The sequence below is a fragment of the Mesoplodon mirus genome, assembly GCF_964341445.2.
Source record: "Mesoplodon mirus genome assembly, contig: HAP1_SCAFFOLD_1041, whole genome shotgun sequence".
NCBI classification, from domain to species: Eukaryota; Metazoa; Chordata; class Mammalia; order Artiodactyla; family Ziphiidae; genus Mesoplodon; species Mesoplodon mirus.
The window spans coordinates 88780-108689 of NW_028295014.1; the positions used below are offsets into that span (position 1 = coordinate 88780).

At 44.1% G+C, this 19910-nt stretch overlaps 1 protein-coding gene and 1 pseudogene across 2 annotated transcripts; one reads left to right on the forward strand and one right to left on the reverse strand.

The window, feature by feature from the left end:
- Positions 1-225: 225 nt before the first annotated feature.
- LOC309797820 (dual specificity tyrosine-phosphorylation-regulated kinase 3-like) lies at positions 226-9679 on the forward strand. Its single transcript, XM_082646220.1, has 3 exons — positions 226-478; positions 2342-2453; positions 8051-9679. Exons 1-3 carry the CDS (start codon positions 402-404, stop codon positions 9623-9625), a joined length of 1764 nt encoding a protein of 587 aa, XP_082502346.1. The 5' UTR covers positions 226-401; the 3' UTR covers positions 9626-9679.
- An 878-nt stretch (positions 9680-10557) lies between these two features.
- Positions 10558-19663, reverse strand: LOC309797822 (eukaryotic translation initiation factor 2D-like; annotated as a pseudogene). The gene is made up of 7 exons: positions 19486-19663; positions 18368-18558; positions 16791-16874; positions 16209-16317; positions 13545-13651; positions 11468-11720; positions 10558-10967 (listed from the first exon to the last, which is right to left on the reverse strand). The product of its transcript is annotated as a eukaryotic translation initiation factor 2D-like (transcript).
- Between the last annotated feature and the right edge of the window lie 247 nt (positions 19664-19910).

Here is a 19910-nt window from a genome sequence, read left to right on the forward strand (position 1 = left end):
CTCAGGCCTCGGCCAGCGACCAGAGAACCTCAGGCGGCGGGTTCCCAGCCTCCCGCCTCCCACCTTCCAGGGCCAGCGAGAGCTTCCGAGACACGCGCCGCTCAGTGGGGAGTGGCCTCGGCCCCGCCCCTGTGCGTGGCCACATTGTTGCGCCGAGGCGTTTCAAGGGGCGTGTCGCGGTTGCTAGGCGACCACACCACTCCCCTTCCCGCCCCTGCTGCTCCTCTGGCAGTTGTCGACCCCAGCCAGTCCCGAGCGGACGCGCTGGGAGCTGCACTGTGTGGAAGAGAGGTACCGAGGAAACGTCGCGGCCCGGGAGGCAGCCGCCCCAGCTCAGGTGGACGCTGCTCGCCTGACCGTCCAAACGCCGCCCCTCCCTCCGGGGGGTCCGGAGCTAACGGATGGGAGGCACAGCTCGCGGGTCCAGGCGGAAAGATGCGGGGCCGCCAGGAGACGGACTGCCGCCCCAGCCGCGGAGGTAACGGCGCCGGGGGATAACGCGCTGGGGCTCCCGAAGGAGCCGCTGCAGCTGGCAGGCGAGGTCGGGGGGCGTGGATGGACTGGGCTGGAGGTTGAGCGAGCCCCCAAGCAGTAAGGACGAGGGAAGGGGTCTGACTCCCTCTCCGGGACTGGCCCACCCTCTTCCTCTCCATCAGCTCCCCTGCCCCCAGCCCAGCGCGGGAGTGGGCTAGAAAGGAGTTAGGCAAAGAAGAATTCCCACCCTGGGGATTATTTCTGAAGTCCTACATCGGGGGTATATGGTAGGAACTCTGAGAAGCTGGGATGTTTTTGGTGGGGCTTTTTAGCAAACTGGGGGACACAGGGAGCAATACCTTTTCCAATAAGCCCTGTTGCTCAGAGCAGATAACCAAGGGCTTTGCCGTGAGGGGTGTAGGTGAGGGGCTCTGCCGAGTAGGACTTTTTGTGGATCGTGTTTTGAGAGATTCTCCACCTTTCATAGGATTTTACACCTTAATGGAGAGTAGGGACCACCTGCCCACTTCATTTGCATGGAGACTACCTTTGGGTAATTTCCTTTGGCTATTTATAGGAAATCTTGTAGGTCTTCAGTCTGTCTTCTTTGTAAATGTGGACGTCTGTCCCATTTTGTTTGTTTTATTCGTGCTGTTGGCAAAGAATCAGTCACATCCAGAATTTTTGGTTCTTGTCAATGAAGCAGTTCCCGTTAAAGGTATAATTTTATCAGAATGTAAGCATGTTTTTTAAAAAGAGAACATTCCAAAAATATTTGTAGTGGGTTTTCTGTTTGGTTTTTGTTTTTCGTTTTTTTTCTCTTTGTACTCCTATAACACATCGATTAAGAAAACTCTAGAATTTTACAAAACAGTTTTTATAAGCCACTAAAATATTCCAGCATAGTTTTAAAGATTAAAAAAAATTCTTCCCTTGCAGCTGGCTCATTATCATTGTATTCATAGTATATCATGTAAAAATGATACAATGAAATGCTGATGTGTGTTACTGGGAAATCCATGTTCTTGGTGGCAGATGAAATACATTATTCAGAGCCATCCTGTGGATTAAATAAATCCTCTCCGTCTTTTGTGTTCCCTTACAGCGGTGGAGGGAGGCACAGTGTTAAAGAGCAGAGAAATTATCATTTGGCATTTAGCTTCCACCATCCACCCGAAAATTAAGTGGGTAAAGATGTGAAATCCAGTACGTTTTGTAATGTAGAGAATCCCTACAGTATTTGCTGTAGAATTCACTGTAGTTTTCTACAAGTTAGATAGATGTTAAGTAGGAAAATAAATAAATAAATATAGAGAAAGCCCTAAGAAGGCCTTTTATTTCTTGCTTGTGAGACCCAGAAGTGCGTAGACTGGAACTATTCTTCCCTTTACAACATGTGGCCAACGGCTCAGAGAGGAAGGTAGAGTAGCCAGTGGTAGAGCTGAGATTAGAATCCAAGTCTCCGACTTGAAAGTACAGTTCTCTGTCTGTTTGTTTGTTCTGGTTAGCTTTTAGGCTTCAGATTTCAACTAGCCTTCGTTTTCAAGTAGTAAGTTAAATGAGATTCTTTTGATGGTCCCTATTGTTAACAACATTCAGAAAGTAAGACGTATTTTAACAATTTCAAACTATAAACCTAGAAATGCTGTCCTTTCTTTAAAAATAAAAAAAGGAGGAAAAGTTGGGTTTCCTCCCTTCCTCTGCCAAATACCCCTGTGGTGTGTATTCAGTGCCAAAATGCAGTGTGGACATTTGTTTGTATTAATTATTCTTTGTAGCAGATATGAAGCAGTTAAAGGGTGTTTTGGAAATACAAATTTATATACTTCAGTTACTGACAGATTTTATCTGTAATCCTTTCAACTAGATTGGATGATTTTGTCTATGATAGTGTCGTGATAATAGATGAAACCAAAGGCTCACCCTGTTCAAATGCACTCTGCAATCCTTCTGAACCACCTCTACCCAGAAGACTAAATGTAAGTAAATGAAGTAATTCTTTGAGCTCTAATGGGCCTGGAAAGGAGGAAGTGCTACTTTAAATGGTCAAGGTACAGGTACATGTCACTGGTAACCCAGGCTCTTTTTTATTCACTTTTGGTTTCTCTTGACTTTGAAATAACAGTTTCTGTGGTCCAAGTTCAGCTTTTCAGAATGATTTTGATTTGGAGCCCACCTATTCCTTTCAATCACTGGGTTAAATAGGGAAAAAAACGACATGCTACTTTTATCTAGATAGTGTTTGTTTTGTTTTTTTTCTGCGGTACGCAGGCCTCTCACCGTTGTGGCCTCTCCCGTTGCGGAGCACAGGCTCCGGACTCAGCGGCCATGGCTGACGGGCCCAGCCACTCCGCGGCATGTGGGATCTTCCCAGACCGGGACACGAACCCGTGTCCCCTGCATCGGCAGGCGGACTCTCAACCACTGCGCCACCAGGGAAGCCCTAGATAGTGGTTATTTTTTTTTTCATAGAATGATATGTACACTATATTATGATGGCTCATTTTAACAAGAACAAGAAACAGAAAATACCTCTGAACTTACAGATCTGCAGATTTTTCCTGCACGGTAGAAATGCAGTCCTAGCTTATTAGTATGCTTAAGAGAACCATTTTATAGATCATAAATGAAACTTGAGCAATACATTTTGGTTTCGATGCATTTAATCATTTTGGAGCTTGCAGACATTTAGCTTTTGACACCGTTTTATGTTTAAGAGAATAAATTAATTCCCATTCCCTCGGCACTCATAGAGAGGTAGGGAGAGCAGGGTTTTGGACAAGTTCCATGACAGGGAGAATCTATCCTGTGACTTTAAAATTTGCTGCATATATCATCAACGAACAAACTGAATAATTGAGTAGACTAATTTATCAATAGTTCTCCTTCATATTTCTGTTTAAGACCTAAAATTATTTCTATGTAAAACACTGCTTGCATTTTTCATAGTCCTTCCCAACGGTTTGTCAGCTTTTGCCATTAAAAATCAACCCCTTCACTACTTTCAAGGCTAATAATATTACAAGATACGGGCTACATATATTTGGAAGGCTGGTCACCCTATTTTTAATCTCCTTTCCAAAGTGCAGTAAGTTTCCTTTCTCCACAAGCTTATTGTTTTTAATATGTAAAAACCTCTAAGAGCTCCAGAACCACCTATATACTCGTGTGTGGACTATCAGATTTCGTGGTTACTTGCTGACAATTAGCACATCTCTCTGGGAAACTTTTACAGTCCGTCATCATGTGACTTAAAGTCCATTTTAACTTTACTTCAGTTGGCCAGTGCTAATCACCATATAGTAGGGCAATTAAATTGTATGTTTCAGGATCAAAATGAATTTTTTTTACTGTGTGGTATTCAGAGTAACACAGCTTGCAAAACACAAGATTTTAGATTCTAAAACAATGCTGTCTTTGCAAATTTTGCTGAAAAAAGTGCTTTTGACCTCTTAGTAACACTTATAGTTCATTATGCCATGACTCCATTGCGAGACGCTATTGCTCATTTCACAAAGAGCTTTGGCTTCCTTGTTTATCCAAGATGCCCTTACATTCTTGTTGTAAACTATAAATCATCTGCTCATAGGCTTTTATTGGGTTAGCTTTGTGTTGCAGAGATTTAGGGTCGAGAACGAGGGAGGGGGTGGTGTTTTATATCTGGACGAGAAGGATATTCCTTTTCTGAATTTCTCAACAAGATCTTTAAGACTTGATTAACGCAGTTGAAGATTCTATTTGAAATGTCAAGAGTGCTCCAAATTGATCAGCTCGGTGCTTTGTGACCACCTAGAGGGGTGGGATAGGGAGGATGGGAGACACAAGAGGGAGGAGATATGGGGACATATGTATATGTATGGCTGATTCGCTTTGTTATAAAGCAGAAACTAACACACCATTGTAAAGCAATTATACTCCAATACAGGGGTGTTAAAAAAAAAAAAGAGCGCTCCAAATTAACAATGTACATGAAGCATTCTTAAATAAAACATGATTAATCTGGCATTATTTGTCTCTCTGGATATAATTACATAGTTAAAATATTTGAAGTCGATAGCAGACATTGGTCAGTTATTGTGATTATAACCCTAGACTAGAAATATATAGTGTTTTGTAACTACTTTAACATGTGTGAAAATTCTAGATTCTCCTAGAACGGAAGGAAGATTTTATTTATAGCACAGCAGACTTGATACATAATTGATTCAGAGCAGTATTTGAGTTATTACAGGAAAGGAAAGAAAGCTAAGGTGAGAACCCCTCCCTGTGTGGAAAAATTTCTTTCTGGAATTCTTCAGATTCATTGGAGGTTCAAACCTTGACAGTCCTCAGGGGACTAGACCTGAAGTGTCTTGTTCTGTTCTGGAAGCCACACTTGCAGAGAGATATAACGTGCAGCCCATACGTGTTGAGAACGTGAATAGGATATAGTAAGGCAGCCTGACCCAGGCTGTGTGAGGTGGAGGATGTGATGGGGATGATGAGCCTCGAGAAAAAATGGGGAAGGCAGGACAGCCCCTTTTAGGTATCTGAGGGGCTTTAACATGGAAATTTGGACACTCCTGTGTAGTTCCGGAGGGCAAAATAAGACTTAATTTGCAGAGAGAGAGATTTAGGCTCACTTTAAGGAAAAACCATGAGTCAGGAAATCCAAATGACATCCTTAATCTTATTGTAATAGTTCTGTGGAAGTTAAATTTCTGTTCTTATTAACAGTCTGTACCTGAGACCCTCTCTTTACCACAAACAGAAATGAATACCTCCAGAGCCAGCACAGCCTTACATGTAGGTAGAGTAGGTGAAATGCCCAGGGGTGGACCCTGGACCACAAATACCTTTCCTACCAGCTTGTCATTGATGACCGCGGGTCCTAGAGAGTCATTCCCTTGGGTTAAGGCATTGCTCTTTTTAAAGGTCAAATATGTCTGGAGAGATAACCCATTAAATTGCATGGCAAGTTGAAAGGAGGTTTTATGTGGGGGAGAAAGTGGGTGAGGTGTTTCCATGCATCCTAAGGGAAGGCTGATTGTGCAGGCCTTCACGGAGCAGAAGGCATAGTTAATGCCAGATGTCTGGTGGAGGGAGTCTGGAACTGCAGAGGAAGGCACCACAGAGAGAAAAGAGAAGCTGAAAGGGGATAGGGAGGGTGTATTGGAGTTTAAACAATATATTGAGAATTTTGCCTGTTACCAGTGTTTTTAACATGTTTTATAGTTTCTGAGGGTCTTTCACATATATTATTAATTATAATTTGATTCACACAACATCCTGCAAGGAGGTATTATTATCCACATTTTAAAGATAAAGAAATTGAGGCTAAGAAACTGGGCTAAAGGTTAAGCCTACCCTGGGACCTACAGTTTTTGAGCAGTGTAGCCAGGACCCCAACCTAGGCCTTCTGACTTCACATTTCTTCAGAATGTGTCCCCAGGATTTTAGCAGTAAATATTTAGATGCATTTAGGTTAGGTAGTAAAATTTTAAGGAAAACTGGTTTAGATGCATGCAAATATTTGGTTTTGTTATGTAAATCTACCTAAAACCAAATAATTATAATTCCCTAGTTCAGCCAAACCTATCTCCTAATAGATTGTAGTGCCTTGAGGTAACCTGTTTTTTGGCACTTTTATAATTGTGAACAATTAGTGCTCATGTGAATGTTAGATGGATGGATGAGGCCTTTTTTTTCCATCCCTAAAAACAGGAATGGTTATTTGACTTAATTGCTGATAAACAAAATGTTGCATTATATTTACATCTTAGCAAGGTATTTAGGTTCTGTCTGCCAGCCTGTGTTTTATTTTCTTGACTAGTGATAGTTCTCTATTTTGGTATCAGAGACCTCTCCTGGTCCGTATCTTGCCTCTTTATTGAGAAACTCAATGCCAAAGTATGGCTACCGTTGTACTGGCTGCTTTGCTTATATGTAAGATGGTGCAGTGCCTCATTTTTGTAACTGTAGTACTATATAAATGTTTAAATTGATTAAATGACCTAAAAGAAGCAGGCAGGAACTAATGTCGTGCTTTTATAACTAAATAAGGGGCTGTCTAAAGTATGCCAACACTTAATTTTTTTTTCATCCCTTTTTTGTTTTTTATATTTACATCTTTTATATTTTTATTTATATAGGTGATGGGTCAGGTGTTGTTTGCTTAGGTTATATTAAAATTCTCTTTTTTAAATGGTTGGCCACTTTGGATCATTACCTTATAATTTGCGTTATATTTTAAGAGATCATAAAGATAGCTCAGAGCTTCTCTGGAATTATCTACCCCTGATCGTAGAGGCTCTCAATCATACAGATCGGGGGTAAAGTTCTTCAGGGTCTGTTAAGAAAAACAGTTGTTCTTTGAAGTATCCCAGACTATTTTTTTTAAACAACAGATGTAGCACTTTTTTTCTTCTTTCCTTCTAGCACATTCTTATATTTTTCTTAGTATTTTTTTTAGCGTTTGGCTTTTTCATTGTCTTTCCCTCCATCGAGTTTCAAAGAATCTTATTTCATTTCAGAGGTATTTAATAAGTAGAGTTTTCTTCTGCGGGTTATTGTTCCTTGCAGGAAAAGGTGATGCCAAATCAAGTAAAAAGAGTTGTATGCCTTTGTCACGTAGGCGTTTGCTGAGGGAGACTAGTGTATGTGTCTATGAGCAAGGGAAGGAGAGAGAAAGGAGACTCTTTGTCTCTAGGAGAGTTTTACAAGCAGCACCCTGGGGCCTTATATTCTCACTGCTATTCATCAGATACATAAAGAATTGGCCTTGGTGATCTCAAGAGTTCTCTCTGGATTAGAAATTTTGTGATTCAATGAACTGAGATAGAAAGATGCGATCATTTATTTGGGGACCCAGGAGTAGATGATGAGGCCTTGGTTGATTCCAGGCCAAGGTCAACATTCAGCCCTACTGGAGAATAGTACAGGCACTAGGAGAAGCTGGTACCAGGTTATGTTAATGTTCTGGACCAAGATTCAGAAGACCTGGGGATCACATCCTGCCTCTGTCCCTGTATCATTTACAGAACACTTTAATATGTATTCATTTGCTCCTGGTACATGCCCTTAAGATTTGGGAAGATACTTGAAACAGTTTGTGAACAATATAGGACAGTATATATATAACAAGGGCCAGATTACGTGGTAGACTCGAAAAGCTGCAGCTAAGATGTGAGTGGAGCCATAGTTAGTATGGGCTTGGAGTAGTTCTAAGTGGAAGAGGGAGGACTAGCATTGGGCTTTGAAAGAGCGTAGGATTTGAGTGGATGGGGTGAAAAGATTCTCGGTAGGAAGACATACCAGTTAGAAGGAATCTAGCATGTTTCGGGTATGGTAAGATGACCGTCTTGTTTTGAACAAAGGGAGGCCTATGTAGTGGGGCTGGGGTGGCCACAGCAGTCAGGGAACCTAAGGATTAACATAACACGAGTTTCTAGAGACTCCTGCTTTTCTTATCTCACTTTTGGGCCTTTTAACTACACAACTGGCATGTTTTGTTGTTTTGTTCAGTCAGGGGGACGATTCTTTCGTTCTTCCACCGTTTTTAGTGACTTTAACATAGATTCACTTCTCTTTGCCGTAGATCACCACTGAGCATTTAACAAGAGATCCTACTCAGTGCTTCCTGAATGGAGGTGAGATGAAGGTAGAACAACTATTTCAAGAATCTGGCAACAGAAGATCTGATACTTTTCAGTCAGATGGCATCAACGACTCTGAAAAATGCTCTCCTACAGTTTCTCAGGGTAAAAGTTCAGATCGTGTGAATACAGTAAAATCCAGCAGTTCATCCAAAGCATCCAAAGTGTTGCCTCTGACTCCAGAACAAGCACTGAAGCAGTATAAACACCACCTCACTGCTTATGAGAAGCTGGAAATCATCAATTATCCAGAAATTTACTTTGTGGGTCCAAATGCCAAAAAAAGACATGGAGTTATCGGTGGTCCCAATAATGGGGGTTATGATGATGCAGATGGGGCCTACATTCACGTGCCTCGAGACCATCTAGCTTATCGATATGAGGTGCTGAAAATTATTGGCAAGGGCAGTTTTGGGCAGGTAGCCCGGGTCTATGATCACAAGCTTCGACAGTACGTGGCCCTGAAGATGGTACGCAATGAAAAGCACCTCCATCGCCAAGCAGCCGAGGAGATCCGGATTTTGGAGCATCTTAAAAAGCAGGATAAAACCGGTAGCATGAACATTATTCATATGCTGGAAAGTTTCACGTTCCGGAACCATGTTTGCATGGCCTTTGAGTTACTGAGCGTAGACCTTTATGAGCTCATGAAAAAAAACAAGTTCCAGGGTTTTAGTATCCAGTTGGTTCGCAAGTTTGCTCAATCCATCTTGCAATCCTTGGATGCTCTCCACAGAAACAAGATCATTCACTGTGACCTGAAGCCAGAAAACATTCTCCTGAAACACTATGGGCACAGTGCGACTAAGGTCATTGACTTTGGGTCCAGCTGTTTTGAGTACCGGAAGCTTTACACCTATATCCAGTCTCGGTTCTACAGAGCTCCAGAGATCATCTTAGGAAGCCGCTACAGCACGTCCATTGACATGTGGAGTTTTGGCTGCATCCTTGCAGAACTTTTAACAGGACATCCTCTCTTCCCTGGAGAGGATGAAGGAGACCAGCTGGCCTGTATGATGGAGCTTCTAGGGATGCCACCACCAAAACTCCTGGAGCAATCCAAACGTGCCAAGTACTTTATTAACTCCAGGGGCCTACCTCGCTACTGTTTTGTGACCAGTCGGGCAGATGGGAGGGTTGTGTTTGTGGGAGGTCGTTCACGGAGGGGTAAGAAGCGGGGTCCCCCAGGCAGCAAAGACTGGCGGACAGCACTGAAGGGGTGTGATGATTACTTCTTCATAGACTTTTTGAAAAGGTGTCTTACCTGGGACCCCTCTGCCCGCCTGACCCCAGCTCAAGCACTAAGACACCCTTGGATTAGCAAGTCTGTGCCCAGACCTCTCACCATTGAAAAGGTGTCAGGCAAAAGGGTAGTAAACCCTGCAAATGCTTTCCAGGGCCTGGGTTGCAAGCTGCCTCCAATTGTACGAATAGCCAATAAGCTTAAAGCTAACTTAATGTCAGAAACCAGTGGTGGTATACCTCTGTGCACTGTATTGCCAAAACTGATTAGCTAATGGACAGCTGGTGTGCTCAGAGATGATATGTAGGTATTTTTAATCATCTTGCAAACCTGAAAATGGAAGAAAAGAAACAACACCAAGCCCATTAATGGATATGTTTTTGGTAGACTAGATATCTTTTTTTAACAAGGCAAAGCATTTTTATATGACTGTAAAAGAACTCTTGAAGGGCTAATTACCTAACCAGCTTGTATTGGCCATCCTGGGATACATAGTAAAAGACTTTTTATAAGTCAGTGCATCTTTTGTTATTATTGTCAGGTGTTCACCAACCTGTGTATTATTCTGTGGGTTTAAATCCTTTTCTCTCAAGGTAGACGATATACCAGAAAGTATATCCTGAACGTTCACTTCTAGTCTCCCTCGGCATCTGTTCCAGAGGCTTAATTTGGGACATGGCCGTAGTTATAGATGAGACTGAAAACTAGATCTGCCGCGCACTCCAGACCCCACATGTGTATAGAATGCCTTAAAGAAGCTCACATGTAGAGGAAGAGAATTACATTAAAACCCCTTGTTTAAAAAACAGAGCAAAATTCTCAGAAAGAAGTTCAGACTTGAGGTGAAAATCAATAAGCAACTCTCCTGACATGATAATATTTACTGGGTGCTTATTAAATGTCAGGTTATTCGATCTTGACAGCAATCTTACAAGTGTTAGAAATCAGGGCTCAGAGAAGCCTGGTAATGGGCTCAAATACATCTTTGCTCCAACACCCTGGGGAGCTGGCTTTTGAGCCCAGATGGCTCAGTCTTCAAAGTCCAGGTTCAACCCACATGTAACACTCCCTCTGCTGGTGGCTGTGTGTGCGGGTCGGGTGGGGGGGTTGACACCGATTCTTCCTGCTGACACAACCTAATCTGGCCCACCTACTCTTCAGAAAGGTGAGGGGACTGAAGCCTCCAGGACAAACAGGCTGCCCCAGGGCCCTTCCGGGGCCGGACATGCTGCCCAATCCGTAAAAGAGCCCAGAATCACCACAGCAGAGGCAGTGCTCAAAGCGCCTTGCGAATTTTAACCTTCATTTCCTCGACGTCCTTTCACTGGCTAAAACTGAAGTCTTTAAAACTCAGTATTTGCCAGGTCAACCCTCCACTTCGCTCTTTCCACATCATGTCCCTAAAACAATTCCCCCATCAGCCTTGTCCCATCCTACCACCAAAGAGCAGGAGACAGACCCACCGCCCGGCCCCCAGCCCACACCATGCCTTCCATACCAGCAGGAGAACATGTGGCTGCCCAGGAGAGTGCTGGTGAGTAAAGGGAGGTCAGCCTTTTTGACGCAGTACTTCAAAGCACGCAAGAAGCATCTCTGCAACAGTTCGTCCATTTGCTCTGCAAGGAGAAGACAAGAACCACATCCTTCCTGAGGGCCGCAGAAGGCCCGCGCAGCACAAGATAAGTCCCCGCACGGTGACATCCGTACCTCACCCCTCAGCTCTGAAGGAGCCCATTCCCAGGCACCAAAGCTCCCAGACTCTCTAGAACACTGAGCCTTTACAGAGGTCTGACGCCACAGAAGGGGTCAGGCCACAAAGTCCCACCCAGCCAGGCGCGGATGCTTCTCTGATAGAGAAGTCAGAGCCAGAAGAAAACTAAGAGGGCCGTGTAGCTGGGAACAGTCCAAATAGCAGAGTCGACAGGTATCCAGGGAAACGCGACATATGCGCAAGACTCCCAGGTAAGATGGCAAAGGGCTGTGGCACCACCCTCACCCAAACTAAGGCCTTTCCCCGCCCCTCCCAGAGCCGTGGCGCCGCTCTGGTCGGAAGCAGAGCCGAGCGCTTCAGTCCCTACACTGAGAGGCGAGCGCCCTGCTCCTGCCAGAGCTGTACCTGGAAGGGTCTTGCTGTCCGTGGGCTCTGGGCTCAGGCCCCCGACACTGGGGTCTTCTGTAGCTTCCGACGGGGACTTCTCCCCACACCTCTGCTGAACCTCCCGGTCCTCCTCCTTCCCGCCAGGGTCAGGCGCCTCATGTCTCCCTGCAAGGTGGTGTCTGCCTGGACAGAGCCCTTCTCTTCACTGAGATCTGGGGGATCCAGGGCCAGTGGAGCAATGGATGGTGGAGAGGACTTGTCTCCAGATCGCCTGCAAAAACCTCATGTTAGAAACACTGAGCAGCAGCCACAACACTCTTCAGCCCCGGTCAGGGGGTCAGCAGGGGTCCAGAGAGAGTAAGACCCACAGGCAGGGGTGTCCAGGAGAGGCCAGAGAACCTGTGTGTGCCTCTCAACTCTGTTTCCAATTCTGGGCCCAGAGAAGTCCCATGCCTCAGTTTCCTCATCTTTGAAATGGGGAGAGTAATTCTTGCCTCCTCCTTAACCCAAACAGAAATTCAGGGACAGAGAAAAATTAAAGACAACATAGTTAAAGTGGAGCTCCCCTTCCAAAGTATTCCCTTCATAGAAATTAAAAATAAAACCATTTTGAATTAAATAACCAAATGAAGATTGCAAACGCATCTGTAGTACCAGGTTGGTGAAATACAAACCCAAGGTTGAGCGTATGGAACAAATTACAAACACCTGGACTGCTCAAGACTGCTCAAGACTGCTTCTGTGTTAAATCAGAATGCAATCTAAAATAGATAAATGACAAGGACCAACTGTATAGCACAGGGAACTATATTCAATACCTTGTAATAACCTTTAATGGAAAAGAATCCGAGAAAAAACATATATGTATATATCTATATCTAGAATCACTAGATATACTAATGGTCACTAGAATCACTTGGCTGTTCACCTGAAACTAACACAACATTGTACATCAACTATACCTCAACTGAAAAAAAAGAATGCAATCTAACCTGCAGAGTAGAGATTACAATGGCTTTATGCCACTAAGCCTTATGAAGACAGGAAAAAAAGGGATGCCACATAGCAGAGCGGTAAAAACAAAAAGCATTATGTTGTTAACTAAGATTATGCAAGTCAAACAAAGTTTTACTAACAGCCGCAGCAAGGCTTATTAAGTATGGCTACTAGTGAGGCCAGAGCGTATGTTTAGGCTATTCTGATCAGGTAAATACCGTAAGTGTTTTCAAAGGGCGGGAGGAGGGGAGACTGAGGCAGCCACTGATAAAACAATTTAGACAACAAGACCTTAACTGCCCAGACTAACAGTCAGAAAACAAGGTGCTGGGAGTACGTGAGTAAGCAGCCCTCAGATGCCTGCTGAAACCCACACTGATGAGGCTGTACCTCCAGCAAACCAGGCCTTGGCCAATACTTGTAAAATAAGTAACTCCAAGACTGACTCAAAACGTAAGGGTAAATCTATACCAACAGGCCACACAACACTTGGCCAGAAGACCAGGTATACTGCTTTCGAGAAAAGCACTACTTACTATTTTGGTTAAATGACAAGAAAATAACCAGAAAATAAACTCACATACAGCTCCAGAGAGCAACCGTCACAGTGAGAAAGTGCAAGTTCTGTAATGAGGAGGAGATCCTAAATGTGGAACTTGAACAACAGGAAAGTCATCAGGTTGTCACCCTGGTGCCTGAGGACCTACTCTACTTTGATTTGGATTCAGATGTGAGAATTCCCGAGCACTCATCATGGGGTCAGAAAATGCCTAAATGTACACGGCAGAAAAGGCTAGATCGACCAGTGCCATAAAAATAAAGAATATCACTGTACTGAGAGGCAGAGAAGACAATCCCTAAGGCCTTCTTCCAGCCCTAGGATTCTATAATTCACCTAGAAAATAAAGTTCTCGGTAATTTCTTTTCTAAACAGGCCAAAAAAAAATCTTTTCTCCACATTTTGCAAGGAAATTAATGTCTAGGGTCAGCAACTTGACTAAGGACACAGCAGGGATCAAAACTCTCGCTTCTCAATCCAGGCCCTGTGCTCCCTCCGCCCACCCAGCTCCCTATAAAACAGAAAAAGCATGGAACCCACCACAAGTGGTCCTGGTAGGTGTGGAGCACAGAGAAGCCCCTTCCCTTCACACCTGAGGTCAGCATCTCGGCTGTGACATGGCAGCAACTCCGATGGCAACGGGGGCTCTGAGAAGGAGGAGGTCAGAGACGAGGGTCAGGGAAAGTCTTCCAGGAGGGCACATGTCAGGACCAGGTTTCTACACATGTGTTCAAAGCACCACGGTTGCAAATCTGAAGCATCCACTTGTATCACAGAGCTAAAACTCGGTGCAGTCTCAATCTTATTCAAATTACCTACACATATGACTTTCAAAAATTCCTTGACCAAATATTCCCTTCTGTGTAAGTAACTCCTCTACTGATGTTATCATTCTTATATTCTTATTATGAACCAAACCCAGGCAGGACTCAGAAGGATATTTAAAGTTCCCTTTCTTCAATTTCAAAAAATAAATTATCTCCCCTATCTTAAAAAAGGCATAGCCATCCTATATGGAAATTCAGAAGGGAGGCCATTCATATGCCTTAAATTAGGCTGAGGGATGCCAGAGGGAAGAGAGAAGAGAGATACAGTGGTACCAACGAAAGGTTCCTTCTGAGTGGGTTCTTTATAACAGGCCTTGCTCTGTATAACATCTATCTAAGAACTGGATGTGTCCAAAATATCAGAAACAACCACATTTACAATAACTACAAAAAACTTCCAAAGCCCAAATGGGAAATCTGTCAGCCCACTGTTACTCAGCAATGCTCACACATTGCCTGTAAGGATCGGTGTCCAGCTGGCTAACAGGAGGGGAATATACAAGCCTGGCAACGTTGCCTGGACCCAAGGGAGACGATTCAAGGGCAGATTTCCCAACACCTGAACTTCAAAAAAAACGTTTGCTAATCCGGTGGCTCCACTTCCTGTGCCCATGGGTCAGTTCCTGCCACAGAATCTTTGAATTTGGCTTCTTTCCCAGTTCCTAAAAGACGGGTCTTTGTCTTCCACCCTTGGAATCGTCAATGGCTCAAGAACTTCGGTCTCGAACCTGTCTTGTAGTTTTCGTAAACTCCCTTGTACCCTCACCCCCTTCCATAAACCACCTAGGATTCATTCCCACATACATTCTAAATGCCAAACTCAGAGGCCAAATACACATTTATGTAGTTTTCTCCGATCTTGGATAGAATACTGGGGGGAAAAAACAATAATTTCACCATTCTTTTCAACTTCAAGTTTTGCTACAGGTAAACAAGGAAGGAAACATTTCTAGGTGCTTGGTTCCCAAAGGTTCAAGGAAAATGGGAGAATATGAGCAACAAAAATAAGATCTTTAAACACTGACCCCTCCCATGCCTACCATGTTTCCCTCTCAAAGAAGCAATGAGTAAAATAATAAGATGTCGTTTTTCATTCAGGATGATACAAATGAAAATGACCCATCATATGCAGTGTCGGTGAGCATGTAAGGAAACAGGCTCCATATACCCTGTAGGTAGGAGGGAAAACTGACACAGCATTTTTATAGGGCAACAGAAAATATGCACGATCTTCAGCCAAACAGTTCTGCTCCCTAGTATCTACTTTAGAAAAATATTGGCACTAGTGTCCCTAGAGACATCAGGAAGATCTTGTTTGTGATAGAGACGAAGTAGAGGCAACCACAATGTCCACTGGAAGAGGACTTTTCCCATCACCCCACAGTGGGTAAAAAGATTCAGCTTATCTGTGCTGGCTGACATGGAACATGTCCCCACTACCTGAAGTGAAAAAGTAATAGGGATAAAGTTTGTTCATTTGTATTTTTAAACATACACACCCCAAACCATACATTTTATATGCACGTGTATATATGCATTGAAGAAGGCTGACAAGGACATGCATCAGAATGATAATGGTTACTTCTAGGAGAAAAGGATTATGGGGTGAGAGGGTTTTGATTTTTCAGAACTGTTCATACCATTACTTCCTAATTTACTTTAAAAAAGAGACACTGTGGCGATGGCTGAACAACCCTGTAAATATACTAAAAAAAATCACTGAATCGTACATTTGAAACAGGTGAATTTTATAGTATGAAAACTATATCTCAATAAGTCTATTAAAAATAATTAAAAGATGAGGATGATGATGTGGATGTTCGACAAAAATAATGTTGAAGTCATGCAAGGCAGGAAAGACCAAGAAAATGTCACAGAGAGGAGACTAAGAAGACATGACAACTAAATGCAATGTGGTACCCTGGACTGGATTCTTGAACACAAAAAAAGAGAAAAAAGACATCGTGGGAAAACTGGGGAAATATGCATAAAGTCTGTAATAGTGTCAAAAGGACTGAACCAATGTTAATTCCTTAGTGTTGATAACTGTACTGTGGTTATACAAGATGTTATCATTACAGGAAGCTGGGTAAGGAGTATTTCAGGACTCTGTACTATACTTGCAACTCTTCTGTAAATCTAAGAAAAAAGTTTTTAAAGGAGAAAAAAAACAAATAAATTTTAAAAAAGAAGCAGCAGCAGCAGGAGCAAATACCCTTGGCCCAGATGTATGGACACCCCACAGGCTCACTGCCATTCCCCACTCTCTGATTGCTCAGGAAGAATATGTTTTTTCTTTTAATCCTTTATCCATATGCTGTGAAGTTGTCATTCCCACCCCTCCCAAGTTTTCCCTAAGTTTTTTCCCCACAGGCACAGCTGACTGGCACAGTTCCTGTTCCCCACCAAGGCAATGGCACAGAGGTCACCCTTCTGTACCCGAGGCAGACCAGCAGGGGGCACCACTAGCCCTGGCAGCATCAAATCTGCAGGAAACAAAAGCATCGCAACTAACTCCACAGTTTACTGCGTCATTTACTCACTTGCTCAACAAACATACATTTGTTAAGCATCAACTACATTATTCATAGTGAAAATAAAAAGTGGCAAACTGAGGGTCAGACCTTTTCCTTCTGGGAGACTAGTGGTCAAACTGAAGCACCAAGCTGAGGGTCCACTTCCATGATCTATCTTATTCTGGTTTCCTAAATTCAGTTTATTAATCTAAAGTATAGCATATGGCAGTTCACAGAGCACTTTCATGTCACTTATCTTATTTAAGCCTTACAGCAGGGTCAGAGAGCTTATGGAAGCAGCCAAGTAAGAGATGCAACAGACATGAGGGAAAAATTCTACTTTTCAATCATATGAATGCACAAAATGGGTACATTTATTAAAGTAGTTGGCCTTTACTAAGTAGGTTTCAGCCACTATCCAGAATATAGGAAAATACTCTTACCTGCTCCCCCCACCAGTTTTTCAAGCACCAGGGGCCATGTTGTAAATGTTGCTAGAAGATCAGGATAAGACCACAGGGTGTACACTGTCCAAGAAGAGAGCCAGAAAACACTTACTGCCCAAAAGTCAACCCCCTGGGGAATGGCAAAGCCAAACACTGAGGCCACATTAATCAACATGTAGAAAAGAAACTCAAGTCAAAGCTAGAGAGAAGGTTGTAAGGGGATGCCCAAAGAAGCTGCATTCTTTTTTTTTTATTAGGTTACCCCAAGTTTGTGAAGCGGTTTATATGTTATATGCTATTTACTTGAGAATCCTTGCTTCCTTTAGCCTTAGAGACCTGCATTCTTTACATATTTATACTGAGCTCTTTGCAGTAGTTTCTCTCAATCTACGATCTTGAGAAGTTATCACTTTTACTGGTCGGAAGACACATGAAGTGAGCTACAGCTCTAAGAGTCTGTTTAGCTGCCAAAGTTGGATATTTATGTGTAAGGCTAAAACTAGTGATGAAGTGAACATCTGCTTTTGCCTGTCCAGTATCCCTTTTCCCCTCCCTGGGAACTGAGTGCCCCTTTTCCTGTGGGAAACACATTCCATATAGTTTACATCAGGCTGACTCCCTTCTCAAAGAGGCTGCAGTCTTGAAGAAGGCGGAGACTTAAGAAACTGGGTGTCACTTGAGACTTGGAGGCACCTATTGTTCCACCTGGACGGCAGCAGCCAAACATGGCCATAGTGGATAAAAGTAGGGACAGAGCCCCAGCGAGGATTCCTTTTATGTCCTCAGAAGCAAGTAATCCGAAACCAGGGCACCAACCTGTAAGAAATTCTGAAACTTTCCCATGTTTATTATTTTTATTCTCTCTGTTTCCACAGGGATTAGCAGTAAAACCCTTAGATCAAAAAGGGCTTGTATGTGTACAGCAGCAAAGCAGGGTGGGGGTGGGGGTGGCCTGGGGTAGGAGACTGCACTGCACTGCTGCAGCCAAGCTGGGAGGAAGAAAAGCCCCCAAATGACAAAGTAGGTGTCAGCAGCCATGGAAAAGAGAAAAGGACACTGCCTCTCTGAGATCTGTGACAAAGAAAGCAAGCAAAGTATCCTGAGAGCCAGACAAGAGCCTAAGAAAGAATCCCTGTGAGACATCGCAACCAAAGTCCACCACTAAGACAGCTGGGTATGGAGTTTAACTAACCCAGCTTCTTTCCCATCACAGTATCTCTTCAGTATCTTAAGAAAATTCCACTAGTGAAAGTTTTAAGAAGCATTTTTTACATGCCCTGAAACTCCACCCTTTTCACGACCTCGGCTCCAATCCCTACTTAACCCACTAGAAACCAGTGTTTCTTCACCTCAGAATTTCCCTTGGCAACCACCCTCTTTTTGTGTTAACCCTTTTTTTCCCCTCACTTCTATAGCAGTTTCTGATCTTGAAAGACCCAATTCTAGGGACACTAAATCCAAAAAGATTCTTAGGGAGATTTTGCATTTATTTGTTTTAAGGAAGACAGATTAATGGAAGAAACAGATGTTAGGCAAGGACCATAGTAATGGCCATCTCCATCCCATTGCCATACCTGTCGGATATAGATTTTTCTCCAGTTCAAATAGGATGGGGTTACCACCACTCACGTACACAGTCACTGCATCCCCTCTGTGAGCATACAACTTCACAATGTTGAGTTCTTCCTTTCCAGGTACTAACTCAGAGACCTGATCCGTTCCAAGAGTGGGGAAAACAGCTGTCACATCGGCCCGAAGCTTTCTCCTGCAGAGAGCACACATACCTGGTATGTATGCTGCCTGGATGGATTTTAATAAATATTGAGGACTCAAGACTTACTATAAAATCACGAGGCCCAAGAAAAAGACTGGTTGATGATGCCTTATTCTCACTCTTCCAAAACATCCCATTCTCTTTCTCATCCAATGTCTCATCTATTTTCACATGTTCCTGGGGCATGTCTTTCCATTTTACAAAGAGAGGAAAAAACTGAGATCCGGTAAGCGACCCAAGTTAGCCTGCCACTGGAAACTAAGCCCTGCCTTCCTGACTCCACACATAGCTCCTGGACCCACTCCTTTCTCATCTATGCTTGCCAAATCTGTCAACTTATGATTAAACAGCTCTGCTAGGGCACCAAGAATGACAACTATAGAACACTGCCTCCAAAATTCCCAAGGTGACACCTTCATTTGCAAAACTGAACAGATACAGTTCTTACCACATGTGCTTTATCCCCTCTCTCCTCACCCTCCACCTGTCTCTCCTGCCAGTGGTAATCACTAGACACTTCTTCTCGTATACTTGTAGTTCTCTGTGCCCCATCTAATCTCTCCCAAGGGACTCAAAGCTCTTGGTAGGGCAGGGACCCCGTTTTCCTTCATTTTGGCATCCTCCACGACACCTTAAACAGACTGCAGTCAATACGCGCTGATTGAATTATACGCTTTCTCGTAAACTCACTAAAATATCCAAAAGACAGCCTGGGAGATAAATCAGGCCTCCTCTCCATCTTCACTCTCAAAACACGTCTAACTTACCCTTGCCCGCCACCCGGGGTCCCTTCTCCGGCTGTACCCCTCGGCCTCCACCCCAAGTCGGCTGACCCAGCCCAGAAAAGGCTGGGAGCCAGCCGAGCTTGAGAGATGTCTGGGTGCCCTGGTGGGCAGAGCAGGCTCTTCTCTCCCTCACCTGTCCGACCCCTTGATGGCCGTGTTGGACTTGACCCGAAAGGCCTTGGCAAACATGTCTGCTGGAGTGGCCTGGGGAAGAGAAGGAGACCACAGCAGCCAGGGACTGTCAGGAAAGCGTGAGCACGGCAGCTTCCCAACCCGCAGTCCTGGGGGCAGCCATGCTTGGGCCCGGCTGGGAAAAGGGCCCGGCTGGAAACCGGGGCCGCGCAGCTTCGCGGCCACCCCTAATGGCAAGGCTGGGAACTGAAGCATGGGGGGCGGGGCCGGAGAAGGCGGGGCGGATCCCTGCGCGGAGGGGTGCACCCTTTCGCCTCACCCCTTCTGCCGGGCTCTGCGCCTAGGCGAGTGGCTTGAGCGGGCGCGTCTGTAGTATCTCTGGGGCCAACAGCGATTCCGTTCATTTTTACTCCATCAGCGTTCTAG